The sequence below is a fragment of the Delphinus delphis genome, chromosome 11, assembly GCF_949987515.2.
Source record: "Delphinus delphis chromosome 11, mDelDel1.2, whole genome shotgun sequence".
Taxonomy (NCBI): Eukaryota; Metazoa; Chordata; class Mammalia; order Artiodactyla; family Delphinidae; genus Delphinus; species Delphinus delphis.
In genome coordinates, this window is record NC_082693.1 from 51,170,347 (window position 1) to 51,189,348 (window position 19,002).

A 19,002-nucleotide genomic window follows, 5' to 3' on the forward strand; every position below is an offset into this window, starting at 1 on the left:
CTATTAAATAACCAATAGATCCCTGAAAAAATCAAAGAGGAAATCAAAAAATACCTAGAGACAAATGAAAATGGAAACACGATGATCCAAATGCTATGGGATGCAGCAAAAGCAGCTCTAAGAGTGAAGTTTATAATGATACAAGCTTACCTCAGGAAACAAGAAAAATCTCAAATGAACAACCTAACATTACACCTAAGGCAACTAGAGAAAGAAGAACAAACAAAACCCAAAGTTAGTAGAAGGAAAGAAATCATAAAGATCAGAGCAGAAATAATAAAATAGAGACAAAGAAAACAATAAAAAAATCAATAAAACTAAAAGCTGGTTCTTTGAAAAGATGAATATAATTGATAAGCCTTTAGCCAGACTCATCAAGAAAAAAAGGGAGAGGGCCCAAATCAATAAAATTAGAAATGAAAAAGGAGAAGTTACAACTGACACCGCAAATACAAAAGACCATAAGAGACTAAGCAACTATATGCCAATAAAACGGACAACCTAGAAGACATGGACAAATTCTTAGAAAGGTACAATCTCCCAAGATTGAACCAAGAAGAAACAGAAAATATGAACAGACCAATTACCAGTACTGAAATTGATCTGTGATGCAAAAGCTCCAAACAAACAAAAGTCCAGGACCAGACGGCTTCACAGGTGAATTCTAACAAACATTTAGAGAAGAGTTAACACCTATCCTTCTGAAGCTATTCCAAAAAATTACAGAGGAAGGATCACTCCAAAACTCATTCTATGTACCCACCATCACCCTGATACCAAAACCAGACAAGGATACCACACACACAAAAAAAATTAGAGGCCAATATCACTGATGAACATAGACGCTAAAATCCGCAACAAAATACAAGCAAACTGAATCCAACAATACATTAAAAGGATCATACCCAGTGATCAAGTGGGATTTATCCCAGTCATGCAAGGATTTTTCAATATCTGCAAATCAATCTGTGTGATACACCACATTAACAAATTGAAGAATAACAATCACATGATCATCTCAGTAGATGCAGAAAAAGCTTTTGATAAAATTCAACATCCATTTATTATAAAAACTCTCCAGAAAGTGGGCATAGAAAGAACATACCTCAACATAATATATGACAAATGCACAACTAACATCATACTCAACAGTGCAAAGCTGAAAGCATTTCCTCTAAGATCAGGAAGAAGACAAGGATGTGTATTCTTGCCACTTTTATTCAACATAGTTTTGGAAGTCCTAACCACAGCAATCAGAGAAGAAAAAGAAATAAAAGGGATCCAAATTGGAAAAGAAGTAGTAAAACTGTCACTGTTTGCAGATGACATGATGCTATATATAGAAAATCCTCAAGACGCTACCAGAAAACTACTCACCTCATCAATGAATTCAGTAAATTTACAGGATACAAAATTAATACACAGAAATCCGTTGCATTTCTATACACTAACAACGAAAGATCAGAAAGAGAAATTAAGGAAATTAAGGAAACAATCCTACTTACCATTGCATCAAAAGGAATGAAATACCTAGTAATTAACCTACCTAAGGAGGCAGAAGACCTGTACTCTGAAAACTATAAGATGCTGATGAAAGAAACTGAAGATGACCCAAACAGATGGAAAGATGTACTGTGTTCTTGGGTTGGAAGAATCAATATTGTTAAAATGACCATACTACCCAAGGCAATCTACAAATTCAGTGTCATCCCTATCAAATCACGAATGGCATTTTTCACAGAACTAGAGCAAAAATTTTAAAATATGTATGGAAACACAAAAGATCCCGAATAGCCAAAGCAATCTTGAGAAAGAAAAATGGAGCTGGAGGAATCAGGTTCCCTGACTTCAGACTATACTACAAACCTACAGTAATCAAAACAGTACGGTACTGGCACAAAAACAGACACATAGATCAATGGAACAGGATGGAAAGCCCAGAAATAAATCCATGTACCTATGGTCAATTCATCTCTGACAAGGGAGGAAATACTATACAATGGAGAAAAGACTGTCTCTTCAATAAGTGGTGCTGGGAAAACAGCTACATGTAAAAGAATGAAATTAGAACATTCTCTAACACCATACACCAAAAACGCTCAAAATGTTATAAAGACCTAAATGTAAGACCAGATACTATAATACTCGTAGAGGAAGACATAGGCAGAACACTCTTTGAGATAAATTGCAGCAATATCTTTTTATATCCATCCCCTAGAGTAATGGAAATTAAAAAATAAACAAATGGGACCTAATTAAACTTAAAAGCTTTTGCACAGCAAAGGAACCCATAAACAAGAAGAAAAGACAACCCTCAGAATGGGAGAAAATATTTTCAAACAAAGCAATTGACAAAGGATTAATCTCCAAAATATACAAGCAGCTCAATAACCAAAAAAAAACAACCCAATCAAAAAATGGGCAGAAGACCTAAATAGACATTTCTCCAAAGAAGACATACAGATGGCCAAGAGGCACATGAAAAGCTACTCAACATCACTAATTATTAGAGAAATGCAAATCAGAACTACAATGAGGTACCACCTCACACTGGTCAGAATGGCCATCATCAAAAATTCTACAAATAATAAATGCTGGAGAGGGTGTGGAGAAAAAGGAACCCTCCTACACTGTTGGTGGGAATGTAAATTGCACCCAATGTTCATTGCAGCACTATTTACAATAGCCAAGACATGGAAGTAACTTAAATGTGCATCGACAGATGAATGGATAAAGAAGATGTGAGACAGATACACACACACACACACACACACACACACACACACACACAATGGAATATTAGCCATAAAAAGAATAAAATAATGCCATTTGCAGCAACATGGATGGACCTAGGGATAATCATACTAAATGAAGTGAGCTAGACAGACAAATATCATATGATACCACTTATATTTGGAATCTAAAAAAAAAAAGATACAAATGAACTTATATACAAAACAGAAAAAGACCCATAGGCATAGAAAGCAAACTTATGGTTACCAAAGGAGAAAGGGAAGGTGGGGGAGGGATAAATTAGGAGGTTGGGATTAACAGATACACACACTACTAGATAACCAAGGACCTACTGTATAGCACAGAGAACTATACTCAATATTTTGTAATAACCTATATGGGAAAAGAATCTGAAAACAATATATATAACTGAATGACTTTGTTGTACACCTGAAACTAACAATGCTGTAAACCAACTATATTTCAATTAAGAAAATAAAGAAAAAAATCAATGCAGACAAGAAAAAAATCTATTCTTTGAAGATGAAAAATATTTTGCTTACTCTGGTCAAATAAGCTCAGTATATGTGAGCTTGTGGTTTAGACACATTTGTGGTTAATAAACATTTTCATGTTCATCTCTTTTTTCATATAGCTTTCTTAGTAGGAATTTCACCAATATATATATATTTACTACACAAATGATTTTCATCCTTTTTTTTTTTTTTTTTTTGCCTAGAGCACCTTCATAACTCAGGTGTAGACTTAATTGTGAAACAAGCTACTTTTAATTGGAGTAGATACTTTCAAATCACTCATAATACTAGCTTTTTAAAACCAATTTTAGTGGAGGGAAAAAAAACTCAAAACTTTCATAAGATTATGCTAAAGCATAGTATATATAATAGTGAATTGCGGAGGGGGGTGGAAGAGAGTGAAAGTGGCCACAAAGAATGTAGACATTGTGCCAGTTTTCTGCTCCTGTCACCACATATTGGATTTAACAGAAAACCACTCCTAGAAGAATACTTTCCAATAGCTTTGCTGTGACTTTTTAAGACTGCACAAATCCTTATAATGTGACCAGAAAAATAATTTCAGGCGATGTGTTAAAAATACATGTGGGGCTCCTGTGTAACACCCATTTCATTAGGAAGCAAGCAGGGAAGCTGGCTGTCTCTGTTCTTACCTTTCTCACAGTGAGGTCCATAGAATCCGTCAGGACACTGGCAGACCCGTCTTTCATTACAAAAGCCTCCATTTCGGCACCCTCCTGGGCACTCAGCTTCACCAAAGAGAAACAAGGTTTATATAGACACCTTTCAGATCATGTTGAGTGAATTACAGGGGCATGAAGAGGCTAACGGTCACTTTTTCCCCAGCACACCAATTATCATAATTTACTGAATACCAGTACTTCCACTTCATTCTCTCTACACTGCCTGTACTTCACTAAGTCTTCATGAAAGTAAGATACTGCCTCTCAATCCTACTTCCAACAGTAGGGAGCTCGTGGAAGAAGGCAAAGCGAGCTTATGTTCTGCCTTCCTCCCACCCATGAATCTACTGCATTTCCTTAAATTCACACTGAAACAGAATGATGGATATTGCCCTCAATATTCATTTTCAGAGGGGGGGAATGACCTTTTGGTACATCTTTAGGGCACTGAAAGCCTCCGGAGCTTAAATTCTGTGTTGGAAGAGCTTGTATCAGGATGGGAAAGGAGACAGCATGGGAAAGCCTTCATGCTTAACTGGGAATCCGGGCTTTGATGGAGAGGTGCCTTTGCCTGGCAGAGATCACTGGCGTGACCTTTGGAAGTCAAAAGCACCAAGCTTCCGGCAGGGCGTACGGTTTGTAGTAGTTGCTGGTGATGACTGGAACCCTTGCTATGAAGGTGGGGACTCCCAAAGATTGTGTTGGAGGAGGGAAAGAAGAGAGGTGGAAGACAGGGCGTTTTGAAGGGTACTGGAGTTCCTAAACTTGTGAGTGCGGTCAAAGCAGAGAAAGTCTGTCTTAGTACTATTAGCGGACCCTGCGTTTACCCCTCCTCCCACTGGTGTGGTTTTAATTATACAAAATAATTATCTAGCTAGCTAGCTACAATTCTTGGCCCAAATCACACCTGGAAGCCTTATGAGCCTTCTCTGGAATCACCATCACTGATTACCTTGTTGACATGTTTTAAAGAAGATGGCGTTTTGAGGTGTCTGCAGGATGGTGTTGCCTTCAGAATTCATTACAATCACATTCACTTCAAACGCTGCCACTCCATCTTGTTTGCCGAGACATGGAAAACCAACTTGAACAACTAAAGAAAAAGAAGGTACGGAGAAACAGTTTATCTAGTTGATCCCATTTCTACGGAAATCTTGGTAAGAGAGACAAAGAACAAAGCAAAAATGTTCACATTTTGTTATCAGACGTGCTTGTATCTCCACTAGAGTACGGACTGTATTTTGATTATCTGGGCATTCTCCACAGAACGTGTACATCATGCTGAGTGGAGAATTAATGACCCTCGTTAATTTGTACCCTACTAATATGAAACTGGGGATATTTTGTTCATAGTCTGAACCTGTACCATCTTGAAAAAAAAAGATGGTAAAATGTTCTCTAAGAAGTAAAGGTGCAAATAGGTAGCATAGATTAATTAGGAGAAGAAACTTTGTGAACACCTTCACCAGCCTCCATATAATTCAAAAAGAGCTAAAAGTCAGCACTGCAGAATCTATTAAATAAAGCCTTATAAGCAACACCCCACTGGTTTACTTTTACTATGTATGCTTGAGAGTGACAAAATATCTTCTTTGGAAATATTCTACAACTCAGACTAGACCCCAATCATTGGACTGAGTTAATAAATGTAATATTTTCTCAGGCTATTTGTTAATATTGAGAAGTGTCCATATCTTGGGGATCTAGAAGAGAGTTTTCTGTGATGAAGTAATCTCACAATAGACATATCTAATGGTTTAGGTTCCTAAAGAGGAGACACTTCTTTTTAGTGAAACTGATGATCACTTGGGGTATGTAGGTGTAGACTAAGCAGAGAGCGGGAACTAATAGTGTTGCTGTACAGAGACAGCGAGGAGTTGTCCACAACTTCGGCTGTGAAATACTCACAAATCATTGGGTGGAAATTGGCTCAAGTCATTGGCTGAGAGGCCGATTTCATAAATATCTGAAATCCACTGGATTATCCTAACATATCCACTGGAGAAGACTAATCTAGCTGATCCACTAGACTCCAGTTCTTCCTCATGAATAGAACAAATATTGCTAAGAGGTATACATATGAAATTCTGTTTCATTTTGTTTCTGTATGGCAGGTTATGGTTACTGCCAAGCTTGGGAAAATCGTACCATGCCAAGAAAAATCCTTTCCCTTCAGAGTTTTCATAAACCTTTCCCCTAGTTGTACAAGAAGAAGTGAGCTAGAAATTAGTGTGCTCTTTTCCATAATGCACTGCACACCAGTTGGTCATACAATCTTCTTAACGTGCTTGGCAACCAGAAACCACTCTCAAGGCTTTGGCATTGTCAGTGTTCATTACTGTGCTCTTCTCCAAATAACACGGGTTTCCAGTTCTCCTGAATCTTGAGATCTGAGCATTGTAAATAACTAAATGATGAAAAAAACCCAGATATTTTAACAGAAATAAAAAGAGAGAAAAAAAGCAAACTTGTTTCTGAAGTCCCAAAGTATAATTGTCCCCACTGAAAACCTTGGTTTAATGAAATTGTATATATGAAAATGCAAACTTACAAAATACAAAAATCCATAGTAGGGATTTCCATTTCAAAAGGAAGCAAAGGACTGTACAAGGAAAACCGCGCTGGATCTGTTATTGCGGGATACTTGTGAAATATACATAGGATTCTTTCTTATGGCTGCATCCCGGATCTGGAAATTTTACTTGGGGACCAAGGGAATCTGAAAGGCTACATGGATACAGAAGATTTGCGAAAAGCAAGACTCCAATTCTTGTTGTAGAGCTTATAGACTTCCTCACTTACTGGCCTTTTCTTTCCTTGTTTGTAACAAATGTCTTCCCTTTTTTTCTGCCCTCTCCTCTATCGGTCTCTACTTTTCTATCTGCCTCTTCTTTTTTCTCCCAGTTTTCTTTTGTTTCCCCTGCTCTGCACCTGGATTGTATCTTCACCGAACAATCGGGCACTTTGAGAACTAACTGGAGGCAGTTTTGTAGGGAAGAACTGTACGGAATTATCTGTTTTTATGGTGAACTTGGCATTTGTGAATGGGTATCCTGTTCACGATATTAATTGCTAGGAGAAACAAGAAAAAGAGCACAAGAGTAAAACGTGGATTTTTCTGAATATGCATTGTGATGACCAGCAGTTACCTTACCGACTGATATCCAGAGGAAAATAATTTGGAAGATTCTTCTGTCTGTGTGGATGACAGGCTCTTGGTGCTCCAGCCAGGCATGAGGGCTGTGCCTTTGAGGTGGGAGAGCCAAGTTCAACACTGGTCCACAAGAGACCTCCCAGCTCCACGTAATATCAAACGGCGAAAATCTCCCAGCTCCACGTAATATCAAATGGCGAAAATCTCCGCGAGATCTCCATCTCAACACCAAGACCCAGCTCCACTCAACGACCAGCAAGCTACAGTGCTGGATACCCTATGCCAAACAACTAGCAAGACAGGAACACAACCCCATCCATTAGCAGAGAGGCTGCATAAAATCATAATAAGGCCACAGACACCCCAAAACACACCACCAGACGTGGACCTGCCCACCAGAAAGACAAGATCCAACCTCATCCACCAGAACACAGGCACTAGTCCCCTCCAGCAGGAAGCCTACACAACCCACTGAACCAACCTTAGCCACTGGGGACAAACACCAAAAACAACGGGAACTATGAACCTGCAGCCGGCGAAAAGGAGACCCCAAACACAGTAAGTTAATCAAAATGAGAAGACAGAGAAACACACAGCAGATGAAAGAGCAAGGCAAAAACCCACCACACCTAACAAATGAAGAGGAAATAGGCAGTCTACCTCAAAAAGGATTCAGAATAATGATAGTAAAGATGAACCAAAATCTTGGAAATAGAATGGAGAAAATACAAGAAACATTTAACAAGGACTTAAAAGAACTAAAGAGCAAACAAACAGTGATAAACAGCACAATAAATGAAATAAAAATTCTCTAGGGGCTTCCCTGGTGGCGCAATGGCTGAGAGTCTGCCTGCTGATGCAAGGTACACGGCTTCATGCCCTGGTCCGGGAAGATCCCACATGCCGCGAAGCGGCTGGGTCCATGAGCCATGGCGGTTGAGCCTGCGCTTCCAGAGCCTGCAAGGGGAGAGGCCACAACAATGAGAGGCCCACGTACTGCAAAAAAAAAAAAAAAAAAAAAAAAAAAAAAAATCTCTAGAAGGGATCAATAGCAGAATAACTGAGGCAGAAAAACAGATAAGTGACCTGGAAGATAAAATAGTGGAAATAACTACTGCAGAGCAGAATAAAGAAAAAAGAATGAAAAGAATTGAGGACAGTCTCAGAGACCTCTGGGACAACATTAAATGCACCAACATTCGAATAATAGGAGTCCCAGAAGAAGAAGAGAAAAAGAAAGGGACTGAGAAAATATTTGAAGACCTTATAGTTAAAAACTTCCCTAATATGGGAAAGGAAATAGTTAATCAAGTCCAGGAAGCACAGAGAGTCCCATACAGGATAAATCCAAGGAGAAACACGCCAAGACACATATTAATCAAACTATCAAAAATTAAATACAAAGAAAAAATATTAAAAGCAGCAAGGGAAAAACAACAAATAACACACAAGGGAAGCCTCATAAGTTTAACAGCTGATCTTTCAGCAGAAACTCTGCAAGCCAGAAGGGAGTGGCAGGACATATTTAAAGTGATGAAGGAGAAAAACCTACAACCAAGATTACCCTACCCAGCAGGGATCTCATTCAGATTTGACAGAGAAATTAAAAGCTTTACAGACAAGCAAAAGCTAAGAGAATTCAGCACCACCAAACCAGCTTTACAACAAATGCTAAAGGAACTTCTTTAGGCAGGAAACACAAGAGAAGGAAAAGACCTACAATAACAAACCCAAAACAATTAAGAAAATGGTAATAGGAACATACATATCGATAATTACCTTAAATATAAATGGATTAAATCCTCCAACCAAAAGACACAGACTGGCTGAATGGATACAAAAACAAGACCCATATATGTGCTGTCTACAGTAGACCCACTTCAGACCTAGGGACACATACAGACTGAAAGTGAGGGGATGGAAAAAGATATTCCATGCAAATGGAAATCAAAAGAAAGCCGGAGTAGCAATTCTCATATCAGAGAAAATAGACTTTAAAACAAAGACTATTACAAGAAACAAAGAAGGACACTACATAATGATCAAGGGATCAATCCAGAAGAAGATATAACAATTGTAAATATTTATGCAGCCAACATAGGAGCACCTCAGTACATAAGGCAAATACTAACAGCCATAAAAGCGGAAATGGACAGTAACACAATCATAGTAGGGGACTTTAACACCCCACTTTCACCAATGGACAGATCATCCAAAATGAAAATAAATAAGGAAACACAAGCTTTAAATGATACATTAAACAAGATGGACTTAATTGATATTTATAGGACATTCCATCCAAAAACAACAGAATACAGATTCTTCTCAAGTGCTCATGGAACATTCTCCAGCATAGATAATATCTTGGTTCACAAATCAAGCCTTGGTAAATTTAAGAAAACTGAAATCATATCAAGTATCTTTTCCGACCACAACGCTATGAGACTAGATATCAATTACAGGAAAAAATCTGTAAAAAATACACACACATGAAGGCTAAACAATACACTACTTAATAACCAAGAGATCACTGAAGAAATCAAAGAGGAAATCAAAAAATACCTAGAAACAAATGACAATGAAAACACGATGACCCAAAACCTATGGGATGCAGCAAAAGCAGTTCTAAGAGGAAAGTTTATAGCAATACAATCCTACCTTAAGAAATAAGAAACATCTCAAATAAACAACCTAACCTTACACCTAAAGCAATTAGAGAAAGTAGAACAAAAAAACCCCAAAGTTAGCAGAAGGAAAGAAATCATAAAAATCAGATCAGAAAGGAATGAAGGAAACGATAGCAAAGATCAATAACACTAAAAGCTGGTTCTTTTAGAAGATAAACAAAATTGTTAAACTATTAGCCAGACTCATCAAGAAAAAAAGGGAGAAGACTCAATAGAATTAGAAATGAAAAAGGAGAAGTAACAACTGACACTGCAGAAATACAAAGGATCATGAGAGATTACTACAAGCAACTATATGCCAATAAAATGGACAACCTGGAAGAAATGGACAAATTCTTAGAAATGCACAACCTTCTGAGAATGAACCAGGAAGAAATAGAAAATATGAACAGACCAATCACAAGCACTGAAATTGAAACTGTGATTAAAAATCTTCCAACAAACAGAAGCCCAGGACCAGATGGCTTTACAGGCGAATTCCATCAAACATTAGAGAAGAGCTAACACCTATCCTTCTCAAACTCTTCCAAAATATAGCAGAGTTAGGAATACTCCCAAACTCATTCTATGAGGCCACCATCACCCTGATACCAAAACCAGACAAAGATGTCACAAAGAAAGAAAACTACAGACCAATATCACTGATGAATATAGATGCAAAAATCCTCAACAAAATCCTAGCAAACAGAATCCAACAGCCCATTAAAAGGATCATACACCATGGTCAAATGGGGTTTAACCCAGGAATGCAAGGATTCTTCAATATATGCAAATCAATCAATGTGATACACCATATTAACAAATTGAAAGAGAAAAACCATATGATCATCTCTACAGATGCAGAGAAAGCTTTTGACAAAATTCAACACCGATTTATGATAAAAACCCTCCAGAAAGTAGGCATGGGGGAACTTTCCTCAACATAATAAAGACCATATATGACAAAACCACACCCAACATCGTCCTCAATGGTGAAAAAGAGAAACCATTTCCACTATGATCAGGCACAAGACAAGGTTGCCCACTCTCACCACTATTATTCATCATAGTTTTGGAAGTTTTAGCCACAGCAATCAGAGAAGAAAAATAAATAAAAGGAATCCAAATTGGAAAAGAAGAAGTAAAGCTGTCACTGTTTGCAGATGACATGATACTATACATAGAGAATCCTAAAGATGCTACCTGAAAACTACTAGAGCTAATCAATGAATTTGGTAAAATAGCAGGATACAAAATTAATGTGCAGAAATCTCTTGCATTCCTATACACTAATGATGAAAAATCTGAAAATGAAATTAAGAAAACACTCCCATTTACCATTGCAACCAAAAGAATGAAATATCTATGAATAAATCTACCTAAGGAGACAAAAGACCTGTATGCAGAAAATTATAAGACACTGATGAAAGAAATTAAAGATGATACAAATAGATGGAAAGATATACCGTGTTCCTGGATTGGAAGAATCAACATTGTGAAAATGACTCTACTACCCAAAGCAATCTACAGATTCCATGCAATCCCTATCAAACTACCAATGGCATTTTTCACAGAACTAGAATAAAACATTGCACAATTTGTATAAAAACACAAAAGACCCTGAATAGCCAAAGCAACCTTGAGAAAGAAAAATGGAGGTGGAGGAATCAGGCTCCCTGACTTCAGACTATACTACAAAGCTACAGTAATCAAGACAGTATGGTACTTGCACAGAAACAGAAATATAGGTCAATGGAACAGGATAGAAAGCCCAAAGATAAACCCACACACATATGGTCACCTTATCTTTGATAAAGGAGGCACCCTCTTCAATAAGACAGCCTGGAAAAAAGACAGCCTCTTCAATAAGTGGTGCTGGGAAAACTGGACAGCTACATGTAAAAGAATGAAATTATAATACTCCCTAACACCATAAACTAAAATAAACTCAAAATGGATTAAAGACCTAAATGTAAGGCCAGACACTATAAAACTCTGAGAGGAAAACATAGGCAGAACATGATGACATAAATCACAGCAAGATCCTTTTTGACCCACCTCCTAGAGAAATGGAAATAAAAACAAAAATAAACAAATGGGACCTAATGAAACTTTAAAGCTTTTGCAGAGCAAAGGAAACTATAAACAAGACGAAAAGACAACCCTCAGAATGGGAGAAAATATTTGCAAACAAAGCAACTGACAAAGGATTAATCTCCAAAATTTACAAGCATCTAAATATTAAAAAAACAAAAAAACCAATCCAAAAATGGACAGAAGACCTAAATAGACATTTCTCCAAAGAAGATATACAGGTTGCCAAGAAACACATGAAAGGACGCTCAACATCACTAATCATTAGAGAAATGCAAATCAAAACTATAATGAGGTATCACCTCACACCAGTCAGAATGGCCATACTCAAACAAAAATCTAGAAACAATAAATGCTGGAGAGGTTGTGGAGAAATGGGAATCCTCTTGCCCTGTTGGTGGGAATGTAAATTGATACAGCCACTATGGAGAACAGTATGGAGTTTCCTTAAAAAACTAAAAATAGAACTACCATATGACCCAGCAATCCCATTACTGGGCATATACCCTGAGAAAACCATAATTCAAAAAGAGTCATGTACCACAGTGTTCATTGCAGCAGTATTTACAGTAGCCAGGATATGGTAGCAACCTAAGTGTCCGTTGACAGATGAATGGATGAAGAAGATGTGGCACATATATACAATGGAATATTACTCAGCCATAAAAAGAATCAAAACTGAGTTATTTGCAGTGAGGTGGATGGACCTAGGGACTGTCATACAGAGTGAAGTAACTCAGAAAGAGAAAAACAAAGACCATATGCTAACACATATAAGGTGTCTAAAAAAAAAAAAAAGGTTGTGAAGCACCTAAGGGCAGGACAGGAATAAAGACGCAGACGTAGGGAATGGACTTGAGGACACGGGGTGGGGGAAGGGTAAGCTGGGACGAAGTGAGAGAGTGGCATGGACATATATACACTACCAAATGTAAAGCAGATAGCTAGTGGGAAGCTGCCACATAGCACAGGGAGATCAGTTCGGTGCTTTGTGTCCACCTAGAGGGGTGGGATAGGGAGGGTAGAAGGGAGACGCAAGAGGGAGGAGAAATGGGGATAAATGTATATTTATAGCTGATTCACTTTGTTATACAGCAGAAACTAACACACCACTGTAAAGCAATTATACTCCAAAAAAGATGTTTTAAATCTTCCACCCTGAGACCAGTATGGTGTTCATACAGCCTCAGCCTCGGTCATGCAAACCACTGCCTCACAGCAAGGGAAGAGATGAATAAGGTGGGCGAGATCTCATCCTCGACACCACATGATTATAAGCTGTTCCATGAATATAAATCATCCAACACAAATAGTCATCCATTCATTCTCTCAGCAAATGCTTACTGAGTACCTACTCTGGGCTTCACTTTCTAAGGATGGGGGTCACCCAGAAGAAGATGGTCCTCCCAGCACTAACACCTATTTGACAATTTCTACACATTGGATTCCTGATGGTCTTGGTTGAGAAACACCCCTGCTCTGTTGGTTTCATGGGATGACAGAGAAAGAGTGTTCCAACAGGTAAAGCCTTGGCTTGATGGAAACTGTTTTTCGTTATCCAACTGAGGAATTTTACTGAACCACCCTGCAGTTTGTATTTCCTGTTTTTGTTCTCTTCAGATGCCAGAAAGCAGGCACTTCATAACCGTTAAAGATCAAGAGTTTTCTTTTTCGTGCAACGCTTAGGCATATAGGAGTCTGTAGGATAAAAGAACACCTTAGCAGCTTGAGGGTATTAAATAGACCAGCAGAGTAATGAACGCTACCTGGACGCTTAGGAGCAAGACACACTGATTTGGTTACTTTTTATTAATTCAAGTTACCCTCACTGCTCATGCTGGGGGGACTGAGCTTAATGAGGCTAATGAATAATTGCCCTGAAATGAACTACAATCCCCATAAACTTCTTGCACCTGCATTTCTGCAAACAAATCCTACATCTGCCTCCAAAAATCTCTATGGGGGGAGGGGGGGTTGTCCGTGTAAAATGTGTGTGTGTGTGTGTGTGTGTGTATAAATGCACACACATGTGCGTGAGTCACCTCATCCCAGGCTTGTTCTTTTTAGTCTCACCTTGCCCGAAGTATCATCCACTTTTCTTCTACATTTTATTAAAGATTCTAAATTATTAGCAAATGATGTTTTCTCTAAACATGACCTATTAAAGTGTTCTCATATCATATATTCAAAACCTTACTGCTTCAATATCCTAAGAAGTAGAATTTCAGTAAACTTTTTTTTTACTAGACACAAAAAATTGATAAAACTGGGAAGATTTTGGATATAAGCATTTGATTAGAAATCCAAAGATTCAAGATTTATTTTAAGTTGAGGAGGTATAACTGTGCAATTAATTAATACCTTTTAATGGGCTAAATGAGTTTGTACTTCTTTAATAATCAGAAAAAGACAAAAGAAAAATTCAAAAATATGAAATGGAAATTGAGAGACATGTTATGTATTTATCTTACTCCTGACCACTTCTTAAGAAAAAGAACAAATATGCTCAAGAAAAATTTTATAGAAAATTATCTTCGACTAAAAAGGAACACCAAGTGACGTGGCATGAGACCGAGTAATGCCCTATTCCAAGAATTTGGTGGTCATATTCTAAGAACTTTCTTGTCTCCATGATGTAGCAGTATGCAATAATACTAGCATTATCATCTGAGCGGAATTGGGGTACCCATGTATCTGGAATGGGATATTCATATCCTTGAGGCTACAAATCTTAGGTGAGTGTATCTCCAGAACCCAAGGCCTTTTTCCTTCATAGGAGCTTCCTAGAACCTAAACCCATCTGGATTGGAAGTAAATCCTCTGGGAGGGCTGTGAGTCATATCGGCAGCACTGGGATGACCCAAGAGAAACTCAGATTCACACTCTTCCTGTCTATACCCACATGGGCATCTATGCCAGGAAATTAGAGAAACTCTGTGCTTATTTAGTCCCCAACTCTTACAGTGCTGGGATGTGGCAATACAGATACATTGGAAGTAGTAGATAACTACAACCTGAAAATGGACTCTGTAAGGGTGCCTGATTTCCTGATTATTTCATCAATTTAAATTAGCTCCTCAGCAAAGGAAACCATAAACAAAATGAAAAGACAACCTACAGACTGGGAGAAAATATTTGCAAATGATGCAACCGACAAGGGGTTAATTTTCAAAATATACTAACATCTCATACAGCTCAATATAAAAAAAAAAAACAATCAAAAAATGGGCAGAAGATCTAAATAGACATTTCTCCAAATAAGGCATACAGATGGCCAACAGGCACATGAAAAGATGCTCAATATCACTAATCAGTAGAGAAATGCAAATCAAAATTAAAATGACGTACCACCTCACACCAGTCAGAATGGCCATCATTAAAACGTCTACAAATAACAAATGCCGGGTAGGGTGTGCAGAAAAGGGAAGCCTTCCTACACTGTTGGTGGGAATGTAAGTTGGTGCGGCCACTATGGAAAACAGTATGGAGGTTACTCAGAAAACTAAAAATAGATCTACCATATGATTCAGCAATTCCACTCCTGAGCATATATCCAGAGAAAATTCTAATTTGAAAAGATACAAGCACCCCTTTGTTCATAGCAGCACTATTTACAATAGCCAAGTCATGGAAACAACCTAAATGTCCATCAACAGATGCATGGAGAAAGAAGATATGGTGTATATACACACACACACACACACACACACACACACACACACACACACACACACAGTGGAATATTACTCAGCCATAAAAAAGAATGAAATAATGCCATTTGCAGCTACATGCATGGACCTAGAGATGACCATACTAAGTGAAGTAAGTCAGAAAGACAAATACCATATGATATCACTTATTTGTGGAACCTAAAACATGACACAAATGAACTTACATACGAAACAGACTCACATAGAGAACAGACTTGTAGTTGCCAAGGGGGAGGGGTGTGGGGGAGTGATGGATGGGGAGTTTGGGACTAGCAGATGCAAACTATTATATATAGAATGTATAAACAACAATGTCCTATTGCATAGCTCAGGGAACTATATTCAATATCCTATAATAAACCCTAATGGAAAAGAAAAAAATTAGCTCCTAACGAGATCTTCATTTGATGTCTGACAAATTATTCTAATGTTGCTCTAAAAGAACAAGACTAATCTTTTTTAAGAGGCAGGATTCTGCTATCAATTATTTTATTATAAAACTATAAATATTATAATATTAGAACAAACAGTAGTCTCTAAAACCAACTCTTATCTATAAAAAACTTACTGTAAAATAAAGAGCATATCTTGAGTCAGTCCAACCTCTTACGCTGGAAAAGTCGACAGTTCAGAAAAATAATTCAGGTTGAGCCCTACCTCATACTACTGCCAAAATAAATTTTTGTAAAATATTAGAAGCATGTGTAAATTATCAACTAATCGTTCTCTAGAATAGGAATTAATTTCCAAGCATAAAAGTAATAGGAAAAACATCACAAAGGAAAAGATAGTTTTGACCACACAGGATTTTAAAGCCTCTGCATATCCCTCCTCAAAAAAAATAAAATAAAACATAAATTGAAAAAAATTGCAATCAACAGTCAGTACTTTACAGTGAGCTTTGCAAATTAATAAGAACCACAGTATTTCAATATAAAAATGAGCACGGCACACAGACATTTACATTGTCTAACAGATACAAGAAAATAACTTCCTACCTCATAGGAATTTAAAAAATCAAATTGAAAGAACACTGAGAAACCACTTTTCACTTTTTAAGTCAGCAAAACAGCTAACATGATTAATAACACATGTTGATGAAGTTAGTAAGCCAGGCACTCTCCAGCACTGCTAGCCAGGGTGCAAATAGGCACAGCCTTTGCGGAAAGTAATTTGGCATTTTGGCAATTTAAGAGCCTTTTAAAAAGTTCATAGTTCATATCCTTTGACACAATAATTTTACATCTAAGAATCTATTCTTAACAAAATAATGAGATGAACTTTAAGATTTTGCTACACGTGTGAATCCAACAAGTATTTTCTGAGAGCCTGTTCTATGCTGGGCCCTGTGTTGGCAGTCATGGTGAATAAGACAAACAGGGCTACTGACCATCTGTTACTTTAAAAATGATGTTTACTGTGATATTTCTAGTATGCCAACCCTAAAAACAATCTAAGTAACACAATAAGGGAATGAGTAAATAAATTACGGTATGTTCATAAAACAATATTATAAGGGCATTAAAAATAACTTTTGGAAATATGTGTAGTGACATGGGAAAATGCTTATGTTAAAATGTTAAAAGCCAAAAAATCATTATGCAAGACCAAATATATAATATTACTACAATTATGTAAAAATATATATATACTCAATGTAACATAGGTTACATAAGTGATCTCTGTATTTTTCTAAAAGTCATAAAACCTGGGCTCTAGTCTCAGCTTCACTGCTTATTACATGACTATGGGAAAGTCAGTTGAACGTCACAAGCCTCAATTTTCTAATTTGTAAAATGGAGCCGTAATTCAGGCCTTGACGCCCTCCCAGAACACAAATCAGATAATGCATGAACTGGTGTTCTGTAAGTTGAAAAGTTCTAAACAAATAACTGCATACTGGATTTTCTTAGTAGAGAAGAATGATTAGATCTGAAAGACTGAACCCCTTTCTCCTACTTTGCTATGTCTCCTCTCTACTTCAAATTCCTATTCAGGGCTTCCCTGGTGGCGCAGTGGTTAAGAGTCCGCCTGCCGATGCAGGGGACGCGGGTTCGTGCCCCGGTCTGAGAAGATCCCACATGCCGCGGAGCAGCTGGGCCCATGCCATGGCCGCTGAGCCTGCACGTCCGGAGCCTGTGCTCCGCAATGGGAGAGGCCACAACAGTGAGAGGCCCGCGTACCGCAAAAAAAAAAAAAAAAATTCAATACAATGTTCATTTAGGGGAAGTTTTTCTTGACTTGTCCCATTCTCTCTCGATCACTTACTTTGCATCTTTGCCACATTTATATGTACTACATTAATTCACACTTGTTGGCCAAGTATATCTCACATAGTGACTTTTCTTTTTCTAATCTGGAATCATTTATGAACTGAGTTTTTAGGAAATTCTAAAACTTCCATTTCTTCATGCCTATCCTAATCTTTTGCCCAAAGGAAATAGGGACATAACAACTGATTTGCCCTAAAATCAACAGATCTCTTCAGGAAAACATTCTGTAATGTCTCTGATGGGTGACAACTGGATCTAAAATATTATTCCCATCGCTATTATATTTTAAGTGTAAACCTTTCTCTGAGGTGAAGACCACCCACCTGATGCCTTGTGAGGCACTGTTCCCAGCAGAGGGACATTGACGGTTGGGTCTGCCATGATGCCTTTATCCAGGGAGCGCAAGGACAGGAATTCATAGAAGTATTCTGCCTACAACAAAAGGCATTGACAATCAGCACCATGGAAACCACAGAGAGTGGGAAGGCACTTCTCAATTCATCATCCCTCTGATGGAAGACTGACATTTTTCACTACAGGAATTCTGGAGTATACGGCACTTAAAATATTGTGTAGGCATAACTCTCTCTTCTGGGTTTTAGAACTCTAGAATTAGACTCTGCTTGGAGAGAAGTGATTCTTTAAAAATATTAATAACACATGTCCACGATATTCACAAGGTAGCCTTTTAGCTTAAAAGGATTGAGAAAACTTCTCTTAAGGAAACAGGTGATGTCAAAACAATCTTCAACTAGCCCTTAGAAAATCCACCTGAGCTTCTTGGGTCATTCTTTAATTCTTTTCAAATCTGACGTGAGTCTTTGACCAGAATTTGGAAAGATGTAATAAGTAAGTGATAATGAAAGCAGCAACCTATTGGCAAAAGAAGACATGAAATTCCAAAATTTAATTATCTTGGTGTGAATGTTCATTTTTCAGTATCATTCCCTTTGGAAGGTTTATATTTAACATCTCAATTTAATTATGGAGAGAAAAGTCTAAAAATGTGAAAACCACCTCTTCAATATGACAACAAGCCGTAAAGCTTTATATTGTAAACATTTTCATTTTCCCACTGAGTCTAGTTGAGAAATGATTCTTGCTACTTGAATGGCCATGAAATACTGAAAGTAGTGATGTATAATCTCACTCA

The 19,002-nt window shown here is 37.6% G+C and overlaps 1 protein-coding gene across 1 annotated transcript in view; it reads right to left on the reverse strand.

Annotated features, from left to right (window-relative positions):
* The window catches only part of WIF1 (WNT inhibitory factor 1), an 86,643-nt gene that overhangs the window by 18,312 nt on the left and 49,329 nt on the right, over positions 1-19,002 (reverse strand). The window contains exons 3-5 of the mRNA XM_060026309.1: positions 18,173-18,281; positions 4,905-5,045; positions 3,923-4,018 (exon numbers count right to left, since the gene is read on the reverse strand). Coding sequence (XP_059882292.1) covers positions 3,923-4,018; positions 4,905-5,045; positions 18,173-18,281 — 346 coding nt within the window. The remainder of the gene's footprint in view (positions 1-3,922; positions 4,019-4,904; positions 5,046-18,172; positions 18,282-19,002) is intronic.